The 25,453-nt window shown below is 36.0% G+C and overlaps 1 protein-coding gene across 1 annotated transcript in view; it reads left to right on the top strand.

The window, feature by feature from the left end:
* The window catches only part of OLA1 (Obg like ATPase 1), a 98,200-nt gene that overhangs the window by 51,284 nt on the left and 21,463 nt on the right, over positions 1-25,453 (top strand). Inside the window, exons 6-7 of the mRNA XM_086751166.1 lie at positions 7,531-7,611; positions 7,877-7,974. Coding sequence (XP_086607292.1) covers positions 7,531-7,611; positions 7,877-7,974 — 179 coding nt within the window. The remainder of the gene's footprint in view (positions 1-7,530; positions 7,612-7,876; positions 7,975-25,453) is intronic.

The following is a 25,453-nucleotide window of genomic DNA, read 5'->3' as shown; positions in this document are numbered from 1 at the left end:
AAATTCCCTTGTTAATCTGTCAACTTTAAAATAAGATTAGTTTTTCAAATAGAGCACAATTTTTAAGAGCCAAGATAGTTGTAATTATGAAAAGAGCAGTTAGAGACTCCTTTTTAATGTAATGGTACCAGAACCATCTCATGCATATTTAACTTAGAAGAAGAGCATGAGGCTAAGCTTTGTTACTGTAGGGGGTGATGAACTAATATCTGATGTGGTGACCATAGCCACAGAGCATAAATGTCAGCATATATGTACTGTAAAGAGCAAAGCAAAATCTTCCTAATTGTGTTTGTAAGTAGCTTTAAACCCTTCTTCCTTCCTCCTCCCTTTCATTTAACATCTTGGTCCTGTCCTGATAATACAGTAACAGTTTGGAAGATGGATATATATTTTTTTTTTTCCCATTTAAAATTACCAATATGGGGTGGGAGATACTTCACAAACAGCAGAGAGCTGGTAGATTCAGTTTCTTCTCATTATCAATACTAGGTGAAAACAGGGTGAAAATCCCTCCTTCCTGCAATATTCTGATGAATGGGATGGTGCCAAGCAGAATTTGCTGACCTGCTGCTGCAAGCGCTTGCCTGAGTTCTCACGGATGGATGAACTCTTATTTTGTCTAACTGATGATGTCAGTTGGGAATTTTCACCTTTCTTTCCTTCCAAGTTGAAGATAAATACAGTGGTGAATTGTGTTTGGTTTATGTGTGTGTGGCTTTTTTTTTTTTTTTTTTCTTTCCCCTCTTTTGCCATTTTCTTTGGTGTCCTTTTGTGAGGAGTTTGAGAGGCCAGTTTGCTCCACTGGAGATGGAGGGAAAGGAGTAGCTTACGTGTACACTGTTGACATACTTTCTGGTGATGGTTGTTACAATTAGTAACTTAAATGTTAAATCATAGGGAATCGAGAAAATATTTATATTCTTAATGCATATAATTATGCCTGAAATCTTTAGTGGACCGTTTACTGTGCTTAATGTGGTATTTAGAGGAAATTAAAGTTCATTCTGGAGAACATTTTGAATGTAACAGAAAAATATTCATGGCAGATGTTTGTGAATTAATCGGTGGTAAAGCCTGACTTAAAAGTACATAATGTGTAAATACATGATCAGATTTATTTTGGTATTATGAGTAGACAAAGATAAATCAATGCTTAAATACTTTCTGTCAAGGCTGATCTTTCCTGTGTAGATTTGAACAATGGCTTAAAGTAATTACTTCTGTAAATAATGTCTGTCTGGGTATGTCTAGATCTAAGCCATGGTGTAATTTTAAAATAGAATATACATATGCCAAAATGCCTCCATATATGAATAGCTGTATTCTGAAAAGAGACTTTTTTTCAGTTGACGTAATTCAAATCTAGAACAAATGCATTCACACATGCATTTATTTGGAAATAAGTGAGTGTGGACAAATACAGTAAGGAAAGTTTAGTGGAGCTCCTATGGAAGATATTTCATTTTACTTTTAAATGTGATTTCTCTGTTCTGAATTTCTGAACTGTTAGAAATAATCGCTTGTAGATAGTCTGCTTTCTATAGTCTTGCCTGCTTTTTTCTTTGAGAAGCTATGAGTGACTATGTCATTTTGTGTATAATACCTTAGAACCCACAAGGATGACCCACACAGGAGAATTTGGGGATTATTGACATGAATTGCCTGGAATGCTTATAGGATGTTTTGGGTGAAAGTACTTGCTGTGGTTCATAAACATTATTGGCATCTAGCTCTAAGCAAATCTTATATCATGTACAGCTTGTACTGGCTCTGTTAGAAGGCATTGAGTAGAAGAAAGGATAATACACTTGTCCTAAATCCATTACTTCTCCAATTGTATTTTTATTACAGTCAGTGAGCAAGGGAATTGTAAGAGATTAGACATTGTTTTGTACCGCAGAGGAGCTCATTGTCACTCCAGTTGATGCTGTACCTGACTTGTTCTTTCTTGCACTCAGCTGCTACAGCTTATTTAAGCACTTAACACAATGGAAAAGCATGATCTAGCCTTTTTTTTTTTAATTGTCCCTTTAAAATATCACTGTTTCTAAACATTGTTTTTACAAGAAATTCTTACCTTGTCGCTTCAGCCTGACACTCCTCCAGGAAAAGTCAACAGCTGAGGCTGTGCTAAATAGAACTGAAAAAGACTTTGAAGGAAAGCCGTGAATGGAAGGACTGTGGGCACGGTGCACACCAAACATCTTGTGTTAACCAGGAAATTGGTGTATGCATCATAGTTTGAAGCAGCACAGTTTAACTAGTTATGAGTGCTCTTTACCTCAAAGTGCATAGTTCTCTATCTGTGTCTGAAAAACCACCATAGCTATTTTGAGGGCCAGATAGAATCCTAATTATTACCTAGTTTGATCTCTTGCATATTTCAGTTTAATTCTTACAATTGTTAAAATAGAGTGTATCTCTTAGGGGAAGAAAAAACCTTTATTTAAATATATTCTAGCTAGAGATAAATTACTGTAACTTGCATAAGCTGTGCCAGTGATTAGTTATCTGCACTGTTTAGAAATAGGACACAGCTTTAGTCTGTATTTCTTGAGCTTCAACTTTCAGCCATTTGATTTTTGTATGCCAATGTGAAAAACCATGTACTATGAGTTTTTTGTTAATTTTATATATATGAAATACCATAAAAACAAAAGCATAAGATTTAAGCACACTGAGTCTTCAGGCATAAGCAGGTTTTCAAAACCTCTTATTTTTCTCCGGTTTTTCAGTATTTCAGTGGAGTTTAGTGGACATTAGCCTATTTATATACTCAAATAATGTATTAGTCTTTTAGTTACAGTACAGTTCATCTGCTTGCAACCCTCAAGTTTTCTCAGTCACTCCTGTGAGGGGGAAATCTTCTACCTGGTAAATACTGTATCCACCCTCCCTTGTCCTCCACCCTGCAAGTGTATGAACTTGAATTTATTGTATTAAAAAACATTGTTTGGTTGCACTAAATCTGTCTAGCAGTTCTGATCACTACACACATGATTCGCATTATTAGTAATTTACTATTCTCAGAATCTGTGTCATTAATGTGGTCTTTTTTTAGGCTGTTGATGAAAGATGATAACTAACAAAATGCAAATAATTTTTTTGGAGTGTCACCAGAGAGACACTCGTTGAATTTTCTATTTACAGTTACATTCTGAGACCTAGTGCTTAGGTGGTGTTGACTCTGTTAGTGTTTACACTGTTTTTTGAGTTAAATACCTTAGTCACAGAGCTAGCTTCCTTAGGGAAATCTGGATATATTAATTATACACTCCTACCATCCTTATTGATGTGCTGTGCTGTTGGACTCTTGTGTGAAATGAGAGGAGCTAGCTAAGAGCTACAGGTAACATTTATGGTACCTCTTAGAGCTTTTTGGAGGAGCAGAGTTGTGAAAATGATAGCATTTTGGACAATTGAAACATTTTAATAAAATGTATTTAACTGCTTTTGAAGTGTTTACAGGGAGATGATCAGTTACTACATCTTGGAAGTTTTGAAGGGAACAAATAAGGTGCTGAGAAACACTCCATATTTCCCAGAACCATCCCCTTTGGTGGGGGGAAAAAATGCCTGCTGTACTCAGATGCTGTCGGTAGTGGAGACTTCTGCACTGCCTGCAGGATCATGGAGAATTCACTGGCACTTTGAAGTGTGAAGTGATAATCCTCACAACTGCTTACTTCTTTATTACATTTGCGGAAGTTAATTACATGCCCTGCTAGCTTACAACAAAAAACTCACAATTCTCTGATGCCAAGTAGGCAAGTGAGTTTTTCAAGCTTCAGTTTAGTCCCTCATGCTGTAAGAAGAATTTGGCATTGGCACACGCTTACTATCATCCATCCAGAGAGTTTATTAATGCATGCACGTTTTTCTACACAGTAGTGTCTCATAAGCATGTATTGATAAATCTAAATGCAATTTAAATGTATTTTTAACAGTATTTTATACTGTTGGGACTTATTGTTAAAGTCCTGCTTAGCATTTGTGGGTTGACTACTTGCCACCTTTGGAAAATCAGAGCAGGACATAAATTAAAATCTCTGTATTGCATATGGCTAAATATGCAGAGTATTCACATGTGCTAAATATATTGCCAAGGATATAATAAAAAAATTAACTGGTGTTTTAAACAGTGGTATTTGATATTCATGTCTTTCATATGCCTTGACAACTGTCAGTAAATTGGATTTTGGAGGGGTTTTTGGTGGCTTTTAAAATTATTCTTCCAATAACGTTGCTAGCTGAAAGCCAGAAGAATACTCCCTCATCAAACAAGAAGTGGATCATTCTGCTGGTGACAGATTGACCTCAAAGTGTGCAACTGAGGAGGCCAGATATAATGGAAGAAAGTGGATCATTGCTCTGTGTTCTGTTATTAAGCATCTTGGAGTTAACTAGAGTAATGATTAAATGTGTTTAAATGACTGTTACAATGATAGTGAAGATAAAAAGATCAGTTCGTACTCTTTCACCAGGGCTAAACAGAAGCAATTGATAAAACTAAAAATGGTCCTGTGTGAGATACAACCTGAAAATGCTTTTTGTGTGTTTGTTTAGACTATTGGGGCAGCTGAGTGGAGAAAAAAAGTGTGGAAATAGTTGCCTTTCTTCATATTGTTGTTAGTATTTAAGGATTTTTTGTTAAAGGATCATATTAAATCTCATTTAAATGGGACACCACCATTGATGCAGGGGAATCTGAGTTCATCTGTCCCTTTTTTTTGTTGTTGTTGCTTCTGGACTGTCTGCCTTACATTCTGTGTGGTGTGGATGCCCAGATAGTCTGTCAGACAAAACTTGACTTTGAATAATTATTTCCAGATTTTTTTCTTTGTGTCTTCCTGCCTTGCCAGCTTCAGACATGAGTGCTGTATTTGCTTACAAGTGTCTCTCCTTTTATCTAAAGGAGGTTTTCCAATACTTTACCACCTTCTCTGTGAAACCAAAATAAAATTGCAAGTGTACAGCTGTTGGTTCTCCCAAGCATATTCAGTTGTTGGTCAGCCTTCCCTGTGGAAGCTAGCCATGTAGTTACTCCTTTAGAAAACAGGTACAAACAGCATCAAGTCAGTTACCTAAATGAGAACTCTGAAAAATTAGGTCTGTGCAAAAATCTGTTTAGATTTGTGTCACATTCACCTGTGACACGTTTACCTGTAGTGTCACTATAGGTAACAGGTGAATGTGGAAGAGGAGTTCTGATTGGCAACTGTGTGCTTAGATAGGCTTTAGAAAGAGCAAACTTTATTTGTTGTATTGATGCCTGAAGCTTTCTGGAGGTTCTGTGTTCTGTAGCTACCCTTACAGTGTGATTAAAAACATTTTAATTGCTGCTTAAGCCTAAAAGATTGGCTTTGATAACTTGTGCTGTAATGTCTTTTCTGTGATTTTTTTTGTTTATAATAACTCCATATAACCGCAATTTATATGCAATGATGTGCTGCTGTTGAGGGGGAACTGTAATGCTGAAAGCCACATGGTAGATGCCTACAGAATTAGTTTAAAACTTGAAAGAGTGTATGATCGGAATTCCTTCACTGCTGAGCAGGAACCTCGGAGATTTTGGTTTTTATATATCTGTTTAAACAAAAGCTGAGGATAAGATCGTCAATGAAAAGTACCTATCGGTAGAATCGCTTCCCTTATCTTGTTTATACTGATTAATTAAAAAATAAAAAGCACAGAGGGTTAAAGATAAGATGGTACCACTGTTTTCTTCTTTATGTGTAATCTTGTTGCATGTCTCTACATAAGCTGTTCTGGCCACTCATCACAGTAACCAGCTGGGCCATTTCACCTGCTGGAGCCATTAAAGAGGACTCTCTCCCCCTAGATTAATCCCCTCCGACATTAGTTTTTTGCTCTGACAACTGGAGCAGGCATTCAGAATTTGCAGGTGGCCAGTGTGACGCACATAATTGCCTACAATTTTAGGCAATGAATAAAAATGGTCTACATTACTTGTCAAAGGTTGTATATGCAGTGCCAAGTGAGATCTATGGGAAGCCTTTTAGGGTTTAAAGAACAGTTAATAGCAAAGCTGCACAGTGCTTTTTTAATCATAATGCATTTGTAATATAGCACTTTGATCTTCTCCTTGTAGGAAATGGTGTTATATTAGCCACTTTTAAACATTTATGAGTGAAATTCAGTTATAGGAGAGTAAAAGTGATTATTCTTAGGCAGAACATGTTAGATTTCATTAAAAGTTTTAGCTTGCCCCTTCCTTGTTAAAATCTGTGGGGAGTCCTGTTCCTGGAGGGTTTCAAATCGGGATCTGAAGATTTAGAAGAGCTTTTCTTTGTTTTTCACTAAAGCAACTGCAAGACTAAAAAAGACTGTAGTAAATACTGATGTTATTGGTAGTTGTTTGTAAATGTACTCCAACTGCATAGCATTAAACGCAAAAAACATTGTGCGCTCAACGGTTTAGGGAATGTTTCCTTGTATTTCAAAGATCTTAATTCTCGATTGTGTCAGTTATAACGTAAAAAAGTGCATTATTTAAAGCATGATCATAAATTATCTACAACAAAAAATAGGCAACTCTAAAATGTACTACTCCTAGAAGAGCCAAGTTTGACCTTTCAGACCCGAGAGCCTTTTATTAACACCTGCCTGTAAGGAGAACCGTGCCACACGCAGCTTTCGGATTCATGACCACAAAACTGATGAGGAAAGGCTTGAAGGGTTCAGTTTGTGTCACTTGCTGTTTGCCGTTTCCATTTCACAGATGATTAATCTTTCTGTGAAGAAAGGCCAGAGAAACAAAGCACATTGGGCTCTTCCTGCAGTTACTCCTTCTGAATGCACACTAGCTTGCTAACTAAAAGGCCTTTAGATTTCCTGCCGAGAGAGATGTTCTGAAAGTGAATGCAGCTGGTTGGAGGTCACCAGTGCAAGGCTCTTGCCATTGTGTAATGGAGGCTTTGGCAGGTTTCATTTTGGGGGGGAGGGAGAAGGTGTTGGCGAAAAATTAATGCGGAATAAAAAGGGCTTTGGCCATTTGAATTAATTTCTTGAAGGGTGGATCATCAATAATAGGCTCAATTTCTTTTGCTCACAATTTAAAAAAAAAAAGGTATTTGCTGTGTTTTTTCACACCCATTCCCTTTTCTTAATGGCATGTTTGTATTGTACGTGGTCTCTCCTGCTGGATGCTGAAATATTGCATCTTACTGAGTTTGAAAAGCAATCTAAAATGTACTGATTTTTACGTATATTTTGTGAGCTTTGCTAATTTTCGTGGTGGTGAGACATGTTACTGAAGTATTGTGTATTTAACTTCCTAATTATGGGCTTTGTATTGCTTTCATAATCGATACTGCTTTTTAGTAACTTTTAAAGCTGCGATTTCTACTTTTCTGAGATAGTAAAAATTTGTTTTTAAAAGGTATTGTCTAATTTTTAATTTGTGTGTACATTTTGAATCTTAATATATATATGCCTTGTTTATGGACAAGAATGGTCTGATATCCAGCTGAGTTTTTGACTTTATTTTTTCATGATCTTGCATAGGATGTAATGTGCAAAATCAAGACCTGGGTAATAGATGAAAAGAAAGCTGTCCGCTTCTATCATGATTGGAATGACAAAGAGGTAGGCTATAAATATCATCCCATGAACTGACTTCTAATTTTGCTACTTGTTACTGTGGTTTTTTTAAAGTTTTTTTTTTGGTAGATTTCATATTCTTAGTATATTGAATTTTAAATTTATCAGCCAATTTTGTGTTTATCAGTGATCCATATATTACACTTAATTCTGCTTCCTTCTCAGAGATCCGTGAAGAAAATGGTCATAAAATTAGCTCAAGTTGGTATAACTTGTCTTCAAAATTCTCCTCCTGTATTTTCACTTCTAGATTGATGTTTTGAACAAACATTTGTTTTTTACTTCAAAACCGATGATCTACTTGGTGAACCTCTCTGAAAAAGACTACATTAGAAAGAAAAACAAGTGGTGAGTGTGTGCAGATTAAGTGTCTAAATTTATGTTTCTCTTTCACATTTTTCAATGGTGAATAATTCCTTGCGCATTAAGATCAGAAAGGATATTAATTAAAATAGCAATAAAAACTAATGTTGCACTTTTGTTGCTTGTTATGCTTCCGTTGACATACTACTTGTGTACAACGCGTATGGTGAATGAAAGTGCAGAATAGAAAATAATATGCTTTCCTTACTTATATTTTTACATTAATCCATTAGCTGTGAAGAAAATAGATTTGATTTAGAAGTACTGATTTAAATAAACATATGATTTTATCATGTTATATAGTGCTGATTGTCCGAACAACATCCTTTTAATTCCAAAGGAATGAATTGAATGCCAGAGGACTACAGCTACGCGAGTTGCACAGAAATCATTCAAACTGTGGCAAAATTGCACATTTTAACAGTACTCTTCCATCTGCAGTTGGGTGCCTGGCTTCCTTGCCACCGCTTGCACTTTGCTTGCGGTTTACAGGCCTGTTTTGATGGGCTTTAATGCCATGAACAGTGCAGGTTTTAGTCAACTATTTCTGACATCAATATTATGACTTAAGTACATGATGGTTACAAAATCAATCTATCAGATATTCAGTGAACTGGATGAAGATCCAGTCCTAACAGGGTAGATATATGGTGGGAATCTGCTGTTGAGAAGTGCAGCATTTAACGTGTCACTGGCAGTTCTAGATGGCATAAATATTTGGATTGTGAAGGAGGGAACAAATTAAGTAGTATATGATGAAGAAAAATCTGTAGCAGTATATTTAGTTTTAAAAAACCCAACCAAACAACAAACCTTTTCTTAGTATTCAGATCTTTAAACACTGTACTTGTGAGATACTTTGAAGATATATAAATGTATGTTTGTGAGCAGATATATGCATGTAACTCATCCAACAAATCAGAAGTATCTAAAGCGGAATATCTGAATTCTCCTGAAGTACACCCTCTGTTTCTCCCTGTACTTCATTAAGTACTTAGATGCACATGGTTTCAATTTTCTATTAAAAATTCTCATTTCCATATGATATCAAAGAGTGAGAAGGCTTTAAACTGAAAAATAAACATTCATAGACTGGAAGCCAAAACAATAATTAATGTCAGATGGTTAACTCCAATAAATCATTAGAATAAATTCTGTGAAATTACTGCAACTGAAACTGTCCTTTTGATACTCCAAGACATTTTGTGTTAGGTTAAATTTTGTTCTTTTAATACTATTTAATAGCAAGCCCTCTCAGCCTGAACTGGACATTTTGGAATAAACTTGATAACCAATGTAATAATGTAAGCTTTTCGTATTTGGCCAAATTTATTTTTGTATTAATTTGCTCTTTCTTTGAATCTTTTTTGGATACGATGATTTAAACATTAAAAGTTATTATACCCAAGGAAGTCTTTAAAAATCAGAGTAGTAGTATTTCCTCTGTAATAGTCACGTGATTTTTTTTTCCTAAGTACAAATGTTGAGGTTTCCTAAGGTTTGCTCTAACCGTACAGATGTGGAAGTTTATGTGAAAATGGATGAGTCAGTTTCCCTGTCCAAAAAAAGGATCCTCGCACCTGTATTTGGATGATTACAGGTAGAGCTCACTGGCTCTAATTGTATGGTAAATACCATTTCCCAGACCCTGATGGTAGACAGACTACTTAGGAGACGCCAGTCTGTGATTTAGCTGTCGCCAGTCACCCCATGTTTTTTGTGAGACTAGTTGTGATGATGACATAGTTAAACCCAATTGAAAGCAAATCTTTGTATAAATTGCAATTTTTAATTTGTAAAAAATCAGATGTTTGAGTTGAGGAGTCATATAATAAAATGGTTTAACTGTTTCAATTACAATTAATGATTTAGTTTTTAAAAAGTATACTCAGATCTCATGGACGTGAGTGTAATTGCAGCTGAAAGATCAAAGCCTGGGTAGCTGAGTGATGTTCCAGAAGAGAATTTACCACATAGCCATTTTCAGTACAGTTTCTGCCTCCTGCTGTTCCTATTTTCCCTCAAGCTAGCCATTGACTACCCCCTGTGCATCCCTGCTCGTAAAAAATGATTGAGGAAGTATTTGTCATGTATTTATGAGTGGGAAACATTGTGTGATGGGGAAAGGCATCTACTAGAACCAGAAAGATTGCCATTTTCTTTCATTCAGCTACTCTGCCACAGCTTTAAATCCTCTGTTTATGCAACATAGCTTTTATATTTAAGAGCAGAATAAATGTTTTCTATGAAGGATGCTAACAGTAAGCTTTTGTCATTTGTGTGGTGCAAGCAGATGTAAATGATTAGAATATATTTTACTGTTAGATGCCACTTAATTTGTGATTTTTGTTATTATTTTGAGAGGTAGAAGTTCATATTTGAAATGCAAGCCACATTTAGCCTAGTCATTCAACTTGAAAAAAGTTGATTTCTGAGTTTAATTCATGATATTACTATAACAAAAGTAAGGTTAACACAGGAAACACTCAGCAGTAAAATGTTTTCGTAAGACTTGTATGGTTATAAAAGTGTTTAAAACGGCAGAGGAGAGAAGAGACTTTTTGGTTGTGGGTAGAGAGGAAAACTAAAATTGTCTTTGTTTTACTGGGTCACTCTTCCTGAATTAATGAACATTTTAATTGTTAGTTAAAACACACTTACATTTGAGTGCTAACGTGTTATTTTTCAATCCGAGAAAAGAAGAAAACACTGTGAAAGATAGGACTATTGTGTGTTTGAGTAGGTGTATTGACCTTTTGAAAGATGTAAAAACTGGAATGGCTCCAAGCAGCTACTTGCTGGTTTTAAGAATGTTGAATTAGTCATTCAGTTGATTTATGATTAAGACCTAGCCCCTGAAGAGAGGCTGACATGGCAGCTGCGTTAGTTGCACTTGTGTTATGATCAGATGACAGTAATCGTGATGTGGTATGGGGGAATCCACTGCAGTCATTCTCACTACATATTGCTGTGCTTTAAATGAATACTTAAGCCCTTCTTTTAATAATTCCTAATGGGTTTTTATATGGATCTGTTACCTTAACATGGTATACATGTATTTGAGTTTTACAATGAAAGTGTTCTAAATAAAGCCATTAATTTTCAGTTAAAACTGCTTTCTGATTCACAGGATGTCGCATAAGTCACATTTTTTAATGTTCTTAATCTAGAAGAGGCATAATTAAGTCTGATGAAAGTTCTGTCTTTTTTTGGTGTCATGTTTCTGACAGGCCACTAACAGATGTCCAGGGAAGAGTATAGGAACAGATTAAGCAGAGTGTATGTGTCCAGCTTCTTGCAATCTGTTGTTGTAGAGCTGCCTAAGCCAGATATGATATACTTGTGGTTAATAATTTTTGACTGATTTTTATTCTACGAATTTAGCCAATGACCTTTTGAACCCAAGTATGCTTTTGGCATCCCAATATCCTGGAGCAGGCACTTCCACAGTTTAACTATGTGCTATATGGAGAAGTACTTCCTTATGCTTGTTTTGGATCTGCCACATCATAATTTCATTTGATGCTCCTTAGATCTTGTAGTATGAGTGAATAATCCTTTTTCTATTAATCTTTTCCATATTGCTTCAGATGTTCCAAATATTTTTTTTTTAAAAAAAAAAGGCTAGGAGTGGGTAAATCTGACATGGAAAATGAAATATCAAAGGTAAATACAAGAAAGACTCAATAGGCTTGAGTATGCATTAATTTGCTTTAATTAATCTTTCACTTTTAAACTAGTTAGGAGAGAAAGTTGTTATCTGGTGGTAAATGGAGACTTGGTGTTCTTGGTTGTATTTCTGTGGGTACATGTCCACTGGTAGATCCAATAGTTGTGTTCACTGTCTTGGCAAAAGAGCAAGGCAATGCCATGTGCTGGTATAGCAAAAGAATGGTGACAGAAGCAGTGCCATCCAGAAGATTTTCATGGCTTCAATACGCCTGTTAAAACAAAAAAAAAAAAAAGAAAAAGAAACTCAACAGAAAAACCCTCCCAAACCTCCCCTTCCACCCTTAAATAATGTCTGATTTTAGAGAAGTCCTGGTGATACTATTTTTGTACAGATTCTTCTTAACTTGGTTAGCAATAAATACTTGCTATATATGTGGAAAAAAAAAAAAGATTATAATTTCTTCCTTAGCATTTTACCTACTATCCTGGTTTTGGCAGGGATTGAAGAATTAGTTTTCTTCTCAGTAGCTGATGTGTGTTAGATTTCAGATGTGAAGAACACACCAGTGATATGAGTTGTTGCTGAGGGCACCAAGGACGCTGTCCAGCTTTCCAGGTCTTGCTAGGTGCAAGGAAGCTGCGAGAGAGCCAGAATGATTGACCCAGCCTGGCCAAAGAGAGTATTCTGTGCCATAAATGTCACGCTCAGTGTTTAAGTGGGGGTGCCTGAGGGGGGCATCACTGGCATCACTCTCTTGCTCCTTTGGTTGCTGCTTTGTTTCGTTTCCGTCATTGCTGCTCGGGATGGACTGTATCGGCCATTGGGAATCAGGTGGTGAGAAGTAGTGCATTGTTTGTTTTGTTTATTTTAGTATCCTTATATTCTCCTATTATTGTAGTTTTCCTTTGTTCTAGTAAATTGTCTTCATCTCAACCCAGGAGTTTTTTCTCCCCCAGTTCTCTCCCCAGTCCTCCTGGGGAGGGAGATGATGAGCGAGAAACTGTGTGGTGACCAGGGCTAAACCACACCACCTGCATTTTCGTTTGAGACCTTCCAAAAAGACATTTTAAAAACCAAAAGAAACAAAGAAAACTTAGAGCAAACAGTTACTTGCGAATACCAGCATGTTAGTCATGTAGCAAGATGCCTGAGGGAGGGCAGAATGCAGTTTTCACTGCCTTCAGCTTCTGAATTACATTTATTTTCTGAATTACGTTAAGAGTATCCTTAAATATACCATAGTTCATATAGTCATGGATGTTTAGGCAGATAAATTTTATTCTTATAAATATATTTGAGAATATATTTGATGTAGAATTCTTTACATCATGGTTGTAAGTTGTAATGTCATCGTAGTACTGAGATGTTTTCTTGACATAGCTGCTTAATGATTTTAAGACTGCCTTCTGTGCTGACAGATTTGGAAAACTACAATTTTAAAAATATGTTGCACTTCTTGTCCCTGCCTCACAACTGAAATGTTTTTTAAAAATATTAAAAGATTATTTATAATATCTGTGTATAGATGGAGTTTTGCACACACAAGTTGTGAAATCAGATACTCAAAGTTAGTAAGATCCACAATTTCAGCTTCCTGTTGCACCTTTAGTGCCTAATTGAGAAGAGAGTACCTTACAGCTCAGGCTCTTTTAACTAGAGGATGGTGTATCTTTTCATAGAGCACCTACCTACTTTGTAGGGGATAGTGCATGCTGTTTGATTAATAAAGTTATTCTTTATTACCTCTTATACAAATTAATTAACGAATACAAAATAATTTGTCATCCATCAACCTAATGGCAATCTCTTTTCTTCCCAGCACCTTTGCCTGACATTGCCAGTTGACTTCTTGTTGTCTTTAGTCTAACCAATTCCAGTGACTTTTTATTCAGTTGTTCTGTCTGTCCCAGACTCTTTTCCCCACCCTTTTCCTAGCTGACGTGTTCTCTGTGGGTCTCTGTCAAATTCTCTCCCTTTTCTCTGGTTTCATCCCATTCTTGCTGGCTTAGTTCCAGTCCATTCCTTTGGTCTGGATGATTTCTTTCACCAGACTTCCTGCTTTGCTTTGCTTTCCTCTGCCTCCCCCTCTGGAGTCCCCCATCCCTTTGCATGTAAATGCATTCTGTTTGAGTAACAGCAGGCGCTGGAGAATGTTGCTAAGTGTGGGGAAGATGGTCCCTGCTCTCAGCTCCGGTGTGTAACCTCACCTCAGACACAAAAACACCTTCCAGAAGCTTCACTCTCATGCTCCACTTACATGCAGATGCTGTGGATTGTAGAAAGAGATAAAATTACTTAGACTCTTCAGTGCTAAATTTGAGCAGTTTTGCTACTGAGGATGTGAATTTCTGATTTGGATGGACTTTTGCACAAGTCCAGTGGTTTATCTCTGATATTGAGTTTGCTCTGTGCCAAATGTAAAATCTTTGCTCCTAAGCATTAGGACAGTAAAATTTTTCAAATAAAATGTTTTTGGGATGTTTTAAAAATGGGTAATGCTGTATGGTGAAGCTGTTTTTTAAAATTTCAGTCCACCTGGTTACAACATGGCATTTATAAATAGCTAAAGTATAGGTTGTGAAATCTGGAAGTAAAGCCTCAGTAATTTACTGAGGATACATTGGGTCTTGAAAGTGGTAAAAAGAGGAATGGTGATAGAGGGAACCTCCTGGTTTTGGTAAGGCCTGGCCTGGGCAGATAAAGGTAGCTTCAAGCTATTCTTACAACTCATCAAAGGCTGCAGACTGTGGAGAGCAGGATGACGAGAGTAATGAAGAACAGTTTCCGCAATGTTGTGAGTGATGCATGACAGCCCAGCATACCACAGCACCAAACACCAGCCCAACTCAGCCAAACCCCAGCAAGCCTCTCGTATTCCCTGAGAGCATCTGTGTGCGTCAAGCTGATTACCCTATCAGAGTAACGCGGAAGAACTGGGCATTAGCACTTCATATTGGTAAGGCTGTGCTGAGTGAAAGCAGCTATAAGGAACTTTTCAGCTTTGTTGCTGTGTGTCTGATCCCTGCCTTACCAACTGTGTGTCATACCAAACCTCCTTTTGAACAATTCAGCTTTGCTTCCCATTTTCTGTTCCTTTTCTTCTTCTCTCTCCAGATGCTCTTCTTGGTGTTTTTGTTTTTTTTTTTTTGGCTGTCATCACCATAATTTCTGAGCTGTTTATACACAGTTCTGTGGGTGCAGTTGTAACGTTGAACAACCACAGCTTTGAGTTCGGATGCTCCGTCGGTTTTACAGTTGGATTGTGTAGTCTTATGAATTGCTACCTGCTAATGATACGTTTTAATCTGCCATGGCAGTTCAGAGAATCAAGTAATTTATGTGATTTTTTTATTTATTTTTTTTTTTTTAAACACTTGGATTTCCATAGGCAAAATCTAGAGCCATTGATGCTAGCTTTTAACAAGAAAAAACTGAACTACTTGTAAAGTTACCCAAACCTCTGCCGGGTAAGAACGGGCATCTTTATTTGTATATACTATCTGAACACTTTAGAAACTTTATTTCTTGATCTTCATTGGAATTGGGACTTTTCAATAAGTATTTTTGTCACCTTTATAAACACATACTACTTAAGGTACTAGAGGAGAGAACGATGTGGCACTGGATTTCAAATCAATTAATTACACAGCTTTGCTTCATTCAGTGCATAGATAACATGAGCAGTGAAGAGAGGGACTTCCACAGAAAAATGGTATGTGGTGACATTGTCAAAGACATTGATGTAAACTTCGTTGCAAAATCATTGCAATGCAATGTGTTCCTGACTCTGGATGCATCATGAGGTAGAACATCCTTTTCAAACTTCACTATGTTTAAAACTGAAGAATGTTTAAACTGCTCAGATACAAACCTGAAGTGCAGAGATATGTCAGAGCGTAGATTTTGTTACTGCACAGTGGATATAGAGAAAGTAGAGACTAATAAATAACTGCGCTTCTTTCTTCCCGGTATGGTGTATAAAGGGCTTGCTTCAATTTTCTGCTACTTGCTTTCCGCTGTTTGCAAAGCTTGTGCTTTGTGCCTCAGTTTTCCTTACTATTTCCTTAGAAGTGTTGGTGCTGGTGAAATCATAGACAAAATGTCTTTGGGAAATGTGTTCTACTTTAAAATCAAGCTATCCAATAAAAATTTGGATATTGTGTAGTAATTGCTTATGTTTTTCTGGGATTGTATCAGTGCTTTATTTCCTACATGATCTCTGCGAGGAAACTGTGTCCTGTCAGTCCTCTTTTTCGAAGGCTTTCCAAATGCACTTGCAGTGATTTAAGTCTGTATGTGGTTGTGGTCCTTCACTGAACACCGCTGTTACAGGCTTAACTGGCTAAGCAATGCGCTGCTTGCTTGCCTGAATGCAGATTTATAGTTCTTTGAACCAATTCTTCTTTAGAATGCTTCCCTCTTATTTATTGTATGTTAGAGCATAGCTTTTGAGAGTGTACAGTCAAGCAACCTATATTAGTTTTACTGATGACTAAATTACTTGGGAATTTTCGGTAGCTTGATATATTTTTTCGGTGCTCTAAGGTGAGACTTTTAGCTTCAGAGTGTTTCATCTTGTTTTTTGTGGCAGAGAATAGGTGAGAGAATAGGCTCTCTCATAGTACGCTGAGCCAGTGAAGTCTTAAACACTAAAATGGAAAAAGCGAAGGAGAAACAATGTTTTTCTCACCTTTGTTACAGAATGGAAGAAAGGGGAACGGTAAGCAACTTAAGAACCCAGCTTTTACACGAAGGACCAGTTTCTGTAATTTACAGTGTGTTCCAGTCCTGAGCACCATCAATGCAACCCTATCAACAGTTCCTAAGGGATTTTGGAGGAGACTAGGGTTCTAATCACAGTATCAGTGCTGTCTCTACAGTATCATTACCTTGGACGCGGATTTCAAATCCTACTTGCAATAGCAAATTGTTCAGTAGTGATTTCACTCTTGTTTTAGAGTAAAGCAGTTTGTGCATGTAAGTCTGTAGATGCTTGTGTCAAAATCCCCTTCATGTTTCAGTTCCTGATGAGAAACATCATTACTGATGAAGAAGTAGAACACTTATTGTTTCCTTACTCTTTTGTCTTGTGTGTTACAAGCACAGCCATCTTCACTGCAGTGGTTTTTGGATGAAATAATATTGATGAGAGAAAGAGAAGGAAGTAAGGTGAAGTAATCTACTTAATTGAATTTCCCAGGGATAAAGATTATTCTTTGATTGAAAATTTGTCTAAGTCTGCTTGGAGAAGAGGAGCTCTATTCTGCTGCATTTTTCTGTTTATTGTTGTCTTACAGAAATATTTTACATCTCCTTTGTGATGTAAGTTACAAAGGTCCAGTTACACTTCTCTCATTGCTGTTAAAATGCTATATGCTAATATGCAATAGCTGAAACAAGCTATCCTCTTCTGCATATTTGAACCCCCAGGAGAATTTTGACAGGGAAAGAGGGGTAGAGACTGATCTACATAGTGCTATGGTTTGGTTTATGAACTCAGAGAATAACTTGAATTTGTCCCATTGATGAACAGGTCTTATCCTAGAAAGTAGGATTTTATTTTATTTTTTCTTAAATCAAGGAGTTTTTCTCTTTTTTGCATTACAAATAAGCTAATAGAGAATTGTGCAAGACCACAGGAAGAGATTATTATTCCTGATAATAGTTTTTTTTATTCTTAAGTTATTATGTATGAAGTTATTTATTATTACTGATTATTATTAATTTATTGAGCCCTGTGCCTTTCAGGATAAGAATGAGCATCGTCAGCCTGTCTTTGTCAGCTAGACAGCATGGAAACAAAAGTTGCACCTAGTTCATAAAGCAAGTAAATTACTCTTTCAAATCCAGGAGAAAATAGATACTATGGGTATGTGTCCCCAGCTTTTAACACTGAGTCATTATTATGGTTATTGTATCTGACATGGCATTTAAAAACCACCAGTTATTTTTCTGTGGGTCCTAATGAGAATTTCAAAGGCCGTTGAATGTCTGTAGAGAGGTCAAGTGTCTGTGTTCTCATTTGGTGCGATGGGAGCAATGCAAGTAGCTCCTTACCTGTGTTAGGGTCTGTGTTACCGCCTTGCTGCTTGTAATCAGTGTTTTTTGAGAGGAAAGACAATCTTTCATTCTCATGGTAGACACATCAACAGTTGTAATAATGCAGATGAACTTTCATTTTAGAATTTTTTTTAAGCAAAAAAACCCTCTGATAGTATTGTCTCCTATTCTGAAATAACAGGAGAATTATTTGTATTGCTTTTGCAAAAATGACTGTATGGATGGATGTTTGGACTGGAAATTTGGATTGGACATTGCAATCAGTATCACTATAATAGTATCTCTTAAACAATGTCCAAATTAGTAAGTAACTTTCCTTTTACAATATATTACTCAATATCGGTGTATCTGATTTGCAAACAAGTACACGTGTGTACTTCTAAAATTCTGCTTACTGAATTTGTCTGTCCAGATTATGTCTTGAAACAGTTCTTGATACCACATGCTACAAAGTTCTGTTAAACTCTTTAAGCTTTCATAGTTAAAGTTAATTTTATTTCACATACCATTTTTTATATCACCACAGTTGATATTTGAAATATTTATGGGGTCTGGGAACAATACTGATCTTGAATTTGTTCTTCATGAATGGTCTGCAGCATCTCCATTCTCTGGGAGGAATATTTAATTGGAGTACTGTTCTGTTTTCTACAAATAGAAGCCAAGCAAAATCATGTATTATCAATAGAAAGATAATATTTAAGAAGGAAAAATATTTTATACAATTTGAACTATAAACTAATGTGACTTTGGCACCCATTTTTCAAGTTTACTCTTACTCTGAAGTAAATTCTTTGTTTCACAATTGACAGACACATTTTAATTGACAATTACTTTGAAAATCTGATGAATTTTTAAAAAATAGTTTTCCTTTTAATATTATGGTTACTTACATATCAATGTTATGTATTAAGTATATGGAAATACGTTTTCATTTAACTGCTTTTTTTTCCAAAGAAAGATTACTTATCTTCTAAATTTTTGGTGGAGTACTTCATTTTCACAACTTGAGTTTCCCCTAATGAATAATACTAATGACTAATGTTCAAATGTTGATCATCACTAGTTTTACAATTAATAGAATTATGTATCCTTATTTTGAAACCAGGAATAGATCCTTCTTTGTGTTTAAATTGGAGAGGGAAGTTCATAGGTTATGTATGTTCAATGGAAGAACTGTCAAATGAGACGTTTGATACAGGTATCTTATTATCCTTTATTACCAATGCTTGACCTTAATTACTGTTAATTTGGAGAGAAGCTAAATAAAGTCATGTTTGGGATTTACTGTGCTCTGGCAATAGTTTCTAAAGCCTGAAGATATGTTTAGAAGATAAATATTTGAATGAGAGTAAGTGCATGCACTGGTTTCAGTACTTCATTGAGTTGAACAATTAAAATGCATTAATCAGATCCACTGTACATCAGGTCTCACTTATGTTCTTATGCACTGGCACAGTGTTACACTTGTGGAGTTAAAATGTATTTAAATCTAAACAAATGTCTTTTATTAAAAAAAAAATCTTACACCTAATACATTGAAAATGTACACAGTGTTGTCAATCTAAAACATGTGATGGTTCTTCCAGGCTATGTTTTATTTCAGAGGCTCATTAAATCCATACCTGTTTTTATTTAATAAAATATTATGTCTCAGGATACTCAGATTAATGAAGTGTGTGTACATGTGCATGCATGTTCAGTTTCCCATCGGATTATTATTGTTGTTGTTGTTGTTATTATTATTAACTTCATGCAGGGTAAATGTTTGTCTTTGGCTCCCTCTATCTGCCTATCTCTACTTGTCTTTGTGAATTAACGCTTTTTCATAAGTCAATCCATCAGATTGGAATCAGCAGATCAGATGTGTGCAAGTATTCCATGTAGATGTTTGGTTAAATAAATAAAGTATGGTAAAGAGACGTGAAGGACTAGTAAGGAATTTCATTATTCAAGCTTAAAAAGCAAGGCTCATGTCTTTGTGTTTAGATAGTATATTTCTGAAAAATTTTTCCATTCCCGTCCAAGTCTAATTTCTGTATTTTGTTTTGTGTAAAGATACAGCTATGTGCTCTAACTATGCTAAACAGAAGCATGGTTTTAGCTGCCTGTCTTGCTGTAGTGTGTGGTTGTGTGATAGCCTTTTGTTTCTGATTTCTAGTTATGTTAGTACCCTATTGCTATAGAAGGTAACTAGATTGTTCTGCTAGTGGTTTCTGACAAACAGAAATTATTTGATATGCTAAAGCTATTTCTGACAGAAGATACAAAGTTTTGACAAACATGCATGGCACAGCAAGTGTCCAATTCTAAAGAGCAAAATAAATGCAAACCACCATTATGGGGAACACAAACAGCCTGAAAGCAAGTTATCAGTAAGCAAATAATTGTTGAACTGTTATGAATGGAATAGGATGTTGAAATAGGGCATGATTGGCTGATGTTACATATGTCCTTGATTACCTTCCTTGTGCTTTTATCCTAATAAGTGACATTCTTTGTATTCCCTTGGATGGCTAGACAGTCTGACACTGAAGAAGAATAAATATTGCATGTGGTACACATTAAGCTGTCATCTAGGACAGCATTTATAAAAAGTAACTAGAAAAATTCATAAGAAATTCTGCAGAGCTACAGTTTCCTGGCTCCAGTCATAATTGTCAAAGTTCTTGACACATCCAGGTCTTCTGAAATGATTTGAGTTTACAGTTACTTGGTGTATGAATAATTATTAAGAATTCATTTTCTCTGATGATGCAGACTGTTAATGTTAGTTCTCAGTGTTGCGTTTTCATTAAAGGCCAGGTAGTAATAGAAAAAAAAATTGCAAGTATGGTGTATCTAGCTAGTCCTCTTGCAGAAGTCAGAACTGTGTATGTATAAAATGTAAGTAACTGATAAAATTTAAAAGCTCTTTTTCAAATGCTATCTTTGAATCTTTGTGGAAAATCCATTATGAGCACGCATTGTTACTATTATTCTGCTTTGGAAAAAGACCTAATTTGTAAAATATCAGTCTTCTGTTTTTCTTCACTAACTTGAAATTAAGACTCAAAAGCAACATAGCAGGATATCATCATCTCTGCAAGGGCAATGGAGGAAAATGCTTTTGAACTATCTAAGCTGATGAGTTAGTGTTTGAATGGTAATTATTTTAATCTTTAATTTTGAGAAGAGGGAACTGTAGTAGTTAAATTCTTAATACTCTTAAGTCTCTGAATTTCTTGTGATGACCTGTATGTTGACCAAGAAATATTAAATGATTCCTTTGTCTTTCAATGTTTCTATCTGTTGCCTAACATAATACCATGATACTCTCTGGAGTTTGACACAAAACTTCTCTATAAATATTTTAAATTAGTCCTACAGCTCTGTCACTGCCCACATCAGTGGAGCATTCGCACTCTGTGCTGTATTCATGGTATAACCTCGTTTTTTTGCATATGAAAACGCAACCTTCTTCCATTTGTGGGTACATGTCTCTCAATTTATGACAGTGTTATTTCACTCCTGTGATTATTTTTAATTATTTTACTGAATTAAGAATCCCCTGTAATGAAAAATAGCCTGTTACTACCTCATCAAGTTACGTGAGAGCTAACATAATTTTGTAGGTGACTTTGTACTTCCTCTCATCCTTCTTCCAAGTAGCCTATAAGGTAGAAGACCTCGTTGTGAGTAGCTTGGAATGGGAAAATAGAGCCATTGGCTTTTTCATAAATTTGCATTTAATGTTAATTGAAAAGCCTTATAATAGTTCTTAGAACAGGGTTGAAAAAAATGTATGTTCATGGGAACAGATAAAGCTGAAACACCTGTTTGGATTAAAGAAAGTTTTCTTCAAGTATAACACTGCTCAGATATTACAGGTAACTGTTAACTCTGTAGACCACTACAGAGCACAAAATATTTGCCCAACTGGTAAATTGAACTGTAAGTCCCACTGTGGGAAATTGCTTTGCGGTGCTCCAAACAGCAGTTATCTTAGTAATTGTACCTGAATTCTTTTGTGGCTAATAGACAGTTGATGTCCTTCTTACCATGACAGAATTTTTTTATTGCAATGTTATTAATTGTAAAAATTTTCAGGTAAGATGAGTTTGTGTAGTTTAAGATGGGCTGAGTATGATTTTTAATTGGTGCTCTGAGAGCACTGGTTTTTTAGTTGAGAATGTGCATAACCTCGCATTTCACATTCTAAACCGGCGCTCACAACAAGGAGCTTATCAGAGGAAATTGTCTAGTCCATCCCCTTCCTCACTCAAAACCTAATGACCCTTTATCATCATGGTTTAGATTGCTGGACACAGATGTGAGAAAATACAAGTAATCTACAGGTAACTACAGTAGCTGCACTGATGTTCTCAGAGAACTGACTGCTGGGAAGATAAAAAGCTTCCCACAGAGCCTGTGACTTTCCGGCAGCAAAGCACATCATGAGCTCATACATGAAGTTTTATTTGCTGAAGATTCACAATAAGATACATTAGGACATTCAGCAGGGTCCCTTCTTAGATGAGCATGGGAATTCAGTGAGGTTGTTAGTTGATGCACTAGTGCATTGCTTCACACTAAAACGAGAAAGTCCAACAATACCAATAATGTTTCTTTTTAAGAACGTCACAAACTACAGCTGTAATATGATATTGATGTTAACAGAGTTTGTTTCTTGATAGTAGATGATCTAATGCCATTGAACCTTTTTTTTTGTTATGGAAGGTATTCAGGCGGGAAGGAAATGTTCTTTAGGAAAAAAAGCTGCTGGCTGATGAAATACAGAGTTAGCAATGCGTGTAGATTTGAAGGTAGAAGTAAAGTCTTATATGAAAAGACTTGCGTATGATTAATTACTGTCTTTTTTCCTCAGCATTTTTGCTGTAATCATGAAGTAAATCTAAAAATATCTGTGTATGTGATTGGATACTTTGCCAAGGCATGGGAAGGAAATAAAGCATTTTTCAGATAAATTCCATGTACCTTAAGCTTAGGAAGGTAATGATCTTGTTTACTGTTTTTAAAATGGTTTCTGTAATTGAGGAAGCTGCTGTAATACAGTTTTTATTTTTAATGGTTCAGTAAGGTTGAAATGTATCTATTAAACCAGATGGGAATGATCAATGTGAATCAATCTGTCTGCACTTTCATTCTCTTCTAAAGTAACTGGAGTATAAACACAATTACTTATGTAGAAAAATGAATTTGGATGCTGAAATGCTTTTTTTCCCCTTCATCTAGAAGTTTGGGGTTTGTGAGGAGGGAGATGACATGGCATTAAATGTACTGGTCCTCCAAAAATGTGGATCCACCAAGGACAGTATTAATTCTTAAGCAGGCAATAAGCATTACAGTGGTGGTCTTGTCAGAAAATACTTATCCTGCAAAAAGCCTAAACCCAAGCCAAACAAAAACTCTGAACAGTCCCCTCCCGTTCAGAAAGAAAAAACATAAATCCCACAAACATCATCACCCCCCCCCCCCATCAACATCCATTGATCCTCCGTGAAAGGAAACTACAAGACACTGTGAAAACTATACACTGTTTGCTCTTCATCATTGTCACTTGTCTCTGTTCCACTTTTTTAATGCCTGTTTTCCAGCTTATGCTGACCTAAATGGTAACAAGCAGAACTCTGTATTGCAGAGCCCAACAGACACTTTGTAAGAAATGCTTTTCAGTGATTACAAAGGTTCACACTAAAGACATGCAGAAATATTTTCTTTATCATTAGCAAATAGGAGCTACAAGAAAATATATATATTTTTCTCTTTTCTATTTTTTCTTTTGAGGAAGACAAAAGAAGTTTAAAAGTGTATACATATTATAAGATTGATTCCCCCTCTCTTCTTTTTAAAATCTTGAGATTAATAATAATGAAACCCGTGTGCAAATTGCAGAAAACACTTGATATATCCTTTTTATGATATATACTGTGTTTCATATTCCATAGTGGCTTTAATTCTCAGCTATGGTAGACACATGAAAAACCAGAAAAAACATTGGCTGTTACAAAGTTTTGTTTGAGCTTTTTAAACTGAGTGATTAGCAGAAATAATGACCCTGTCAGCCTTAATCACATTAAAATGTGGTTAACATCATTTAATTTTTTCCACTTAATATGCGAAAATTTCCAGTAGATTTGCAGTGAAGGCCATTGAAATTCCATTAGAACAAGAATAAAAATTTCAGGCATCATTTATTCAGAGAGAGAATAAAGGTCTCGACTGAAAACTGCTGAATCTTTCTATTAGGGAAACTATGAATCATTGCATTGAGCAGTAGCTTCAGCTTCTATAGTACTGAATCTGGGGTGCTTCTGAATGAGTGCAATGCATTTGGAGTGTGGTGCTTTTCTGGAAATTGCAGCATATCAGTTTTGTAAAATTTCAAGAAGGGCTTTCTCGATAAAAGATTATTACGTAGTATTTTAGAACTGCTGTAGAGCTGGGGAGATATTTCTGGTTTAGGCATCTCATCACTGCGAATTTCTGTACTTTGCATTACTGTCATTAAAATATCTTAAAACGTAGTATCCTTTTCCTGATTTATGTGTTACATATAGTTGTGGTTGCTATGTGGCAAATAGCAAAATGAGGACAGGTGCAGCTGAGTCTAGAATATTAAGTCACGTCAAGTCTCCTGCACTCTTGGCGTTTCTTGTCGGGTGCTCCACAAGTACGTACCAAAGCACAGCGTACAATCTCTATATGAATACGCCTGAGAAACTATTCACTGCATCTTTTTTCTGAGGGGTGTTTCTCTTTCTAGGAAAGATGCAATCTTTGTTAGCTTTACCACATTTCTGTCTGCTCTATATAGCTTCCCATTTTTCTGTCATTTGCCTGTGTAAAGAGAAGATTTCACTCGATAAGTGGAGGCGCTAGAAGTACAAGTGTATGTTCTGTGCTTTTCTAGAGTCTACCAAAGGACTTGTGTTGAATATTTCTGTAAAACAAATGTTACTGTATGTATCTGATAAGACACAAAATCTTTATTGGATTGTTTTTGTGTCTCTGGTACTTAAGCAACTATACAGTAGACTGGGGGGTTTTGTTGTTTTTAAAATTTGTGTTGTGTTCCTGAGTCTGGTTCATTCCAGCCTATTACATAATCGCTTTGTTCTCTTCCTAATGGGAAAAATCATTAAAATGCATTGGATTTGCAGAACACAAATTTTAAATTCTCAGTGTTTGATTTATTTTTTAAACAAAATGTAACAAAGTGCAGTCATAAATATTTAATGTACTGCTAAATACTGTAAGATACACAGCAGCTAAGGAATTTTTCTTTTAGATAGCTGTTACTAAATTTAAGAATTTAGCAGACCTAACAGGAATTTGGAAGTGTCTCTGATCCAGATGTACCTCTGTATGATGAAGAACAAAGGGAACTGAGTAGGAGGTGAGTCTCTGGCCAGGACCAGAACTGTTAACCCCACAAATGAGATAAAAGGAAGTAGGAGTGTGGGAGTGACCGAAAGCCTGGGTAGGAAGATGCAAATTGGATGAAGACGTGTAAGTTTTTTTGGGGGCGGCATTTGGAAGCATCTTGCTAAAGAGCTGTTGTACCAGGATGGAAAGCTTTGAAGGCTGGAGAGTGACACCGGGAAAAGAAACAAGAGTAAGCAACAGAATGCGAAGAACTGTTGGATGGGATGGGAAAGTGACTGTATTTTGGGAAGAAGGGTCAGAAGAGACTGTACTCACTAGATATTTTTTTTTCTTTACAAAGCA

The sequence above is a fragment of the Chlamydotis macqueenii genome, chromosome 6 (assembly GCF_036417535.1).
Source record: "Chlamydotis macqueenii isolate bChlMac1 chromosome 6, bChlMac1.mat, whole genome shotgun sequence".
NCBI lineage: Eukaryota > Metazoa > Chordata > Aves > Otidiformes > Otididae > Chlamydotis > Chlamydotis macqueenii.
Note: the sequence above shows the minus strand (reverse complement) of the source record. Positions and strands in the feature narration are given on the sequence as shown.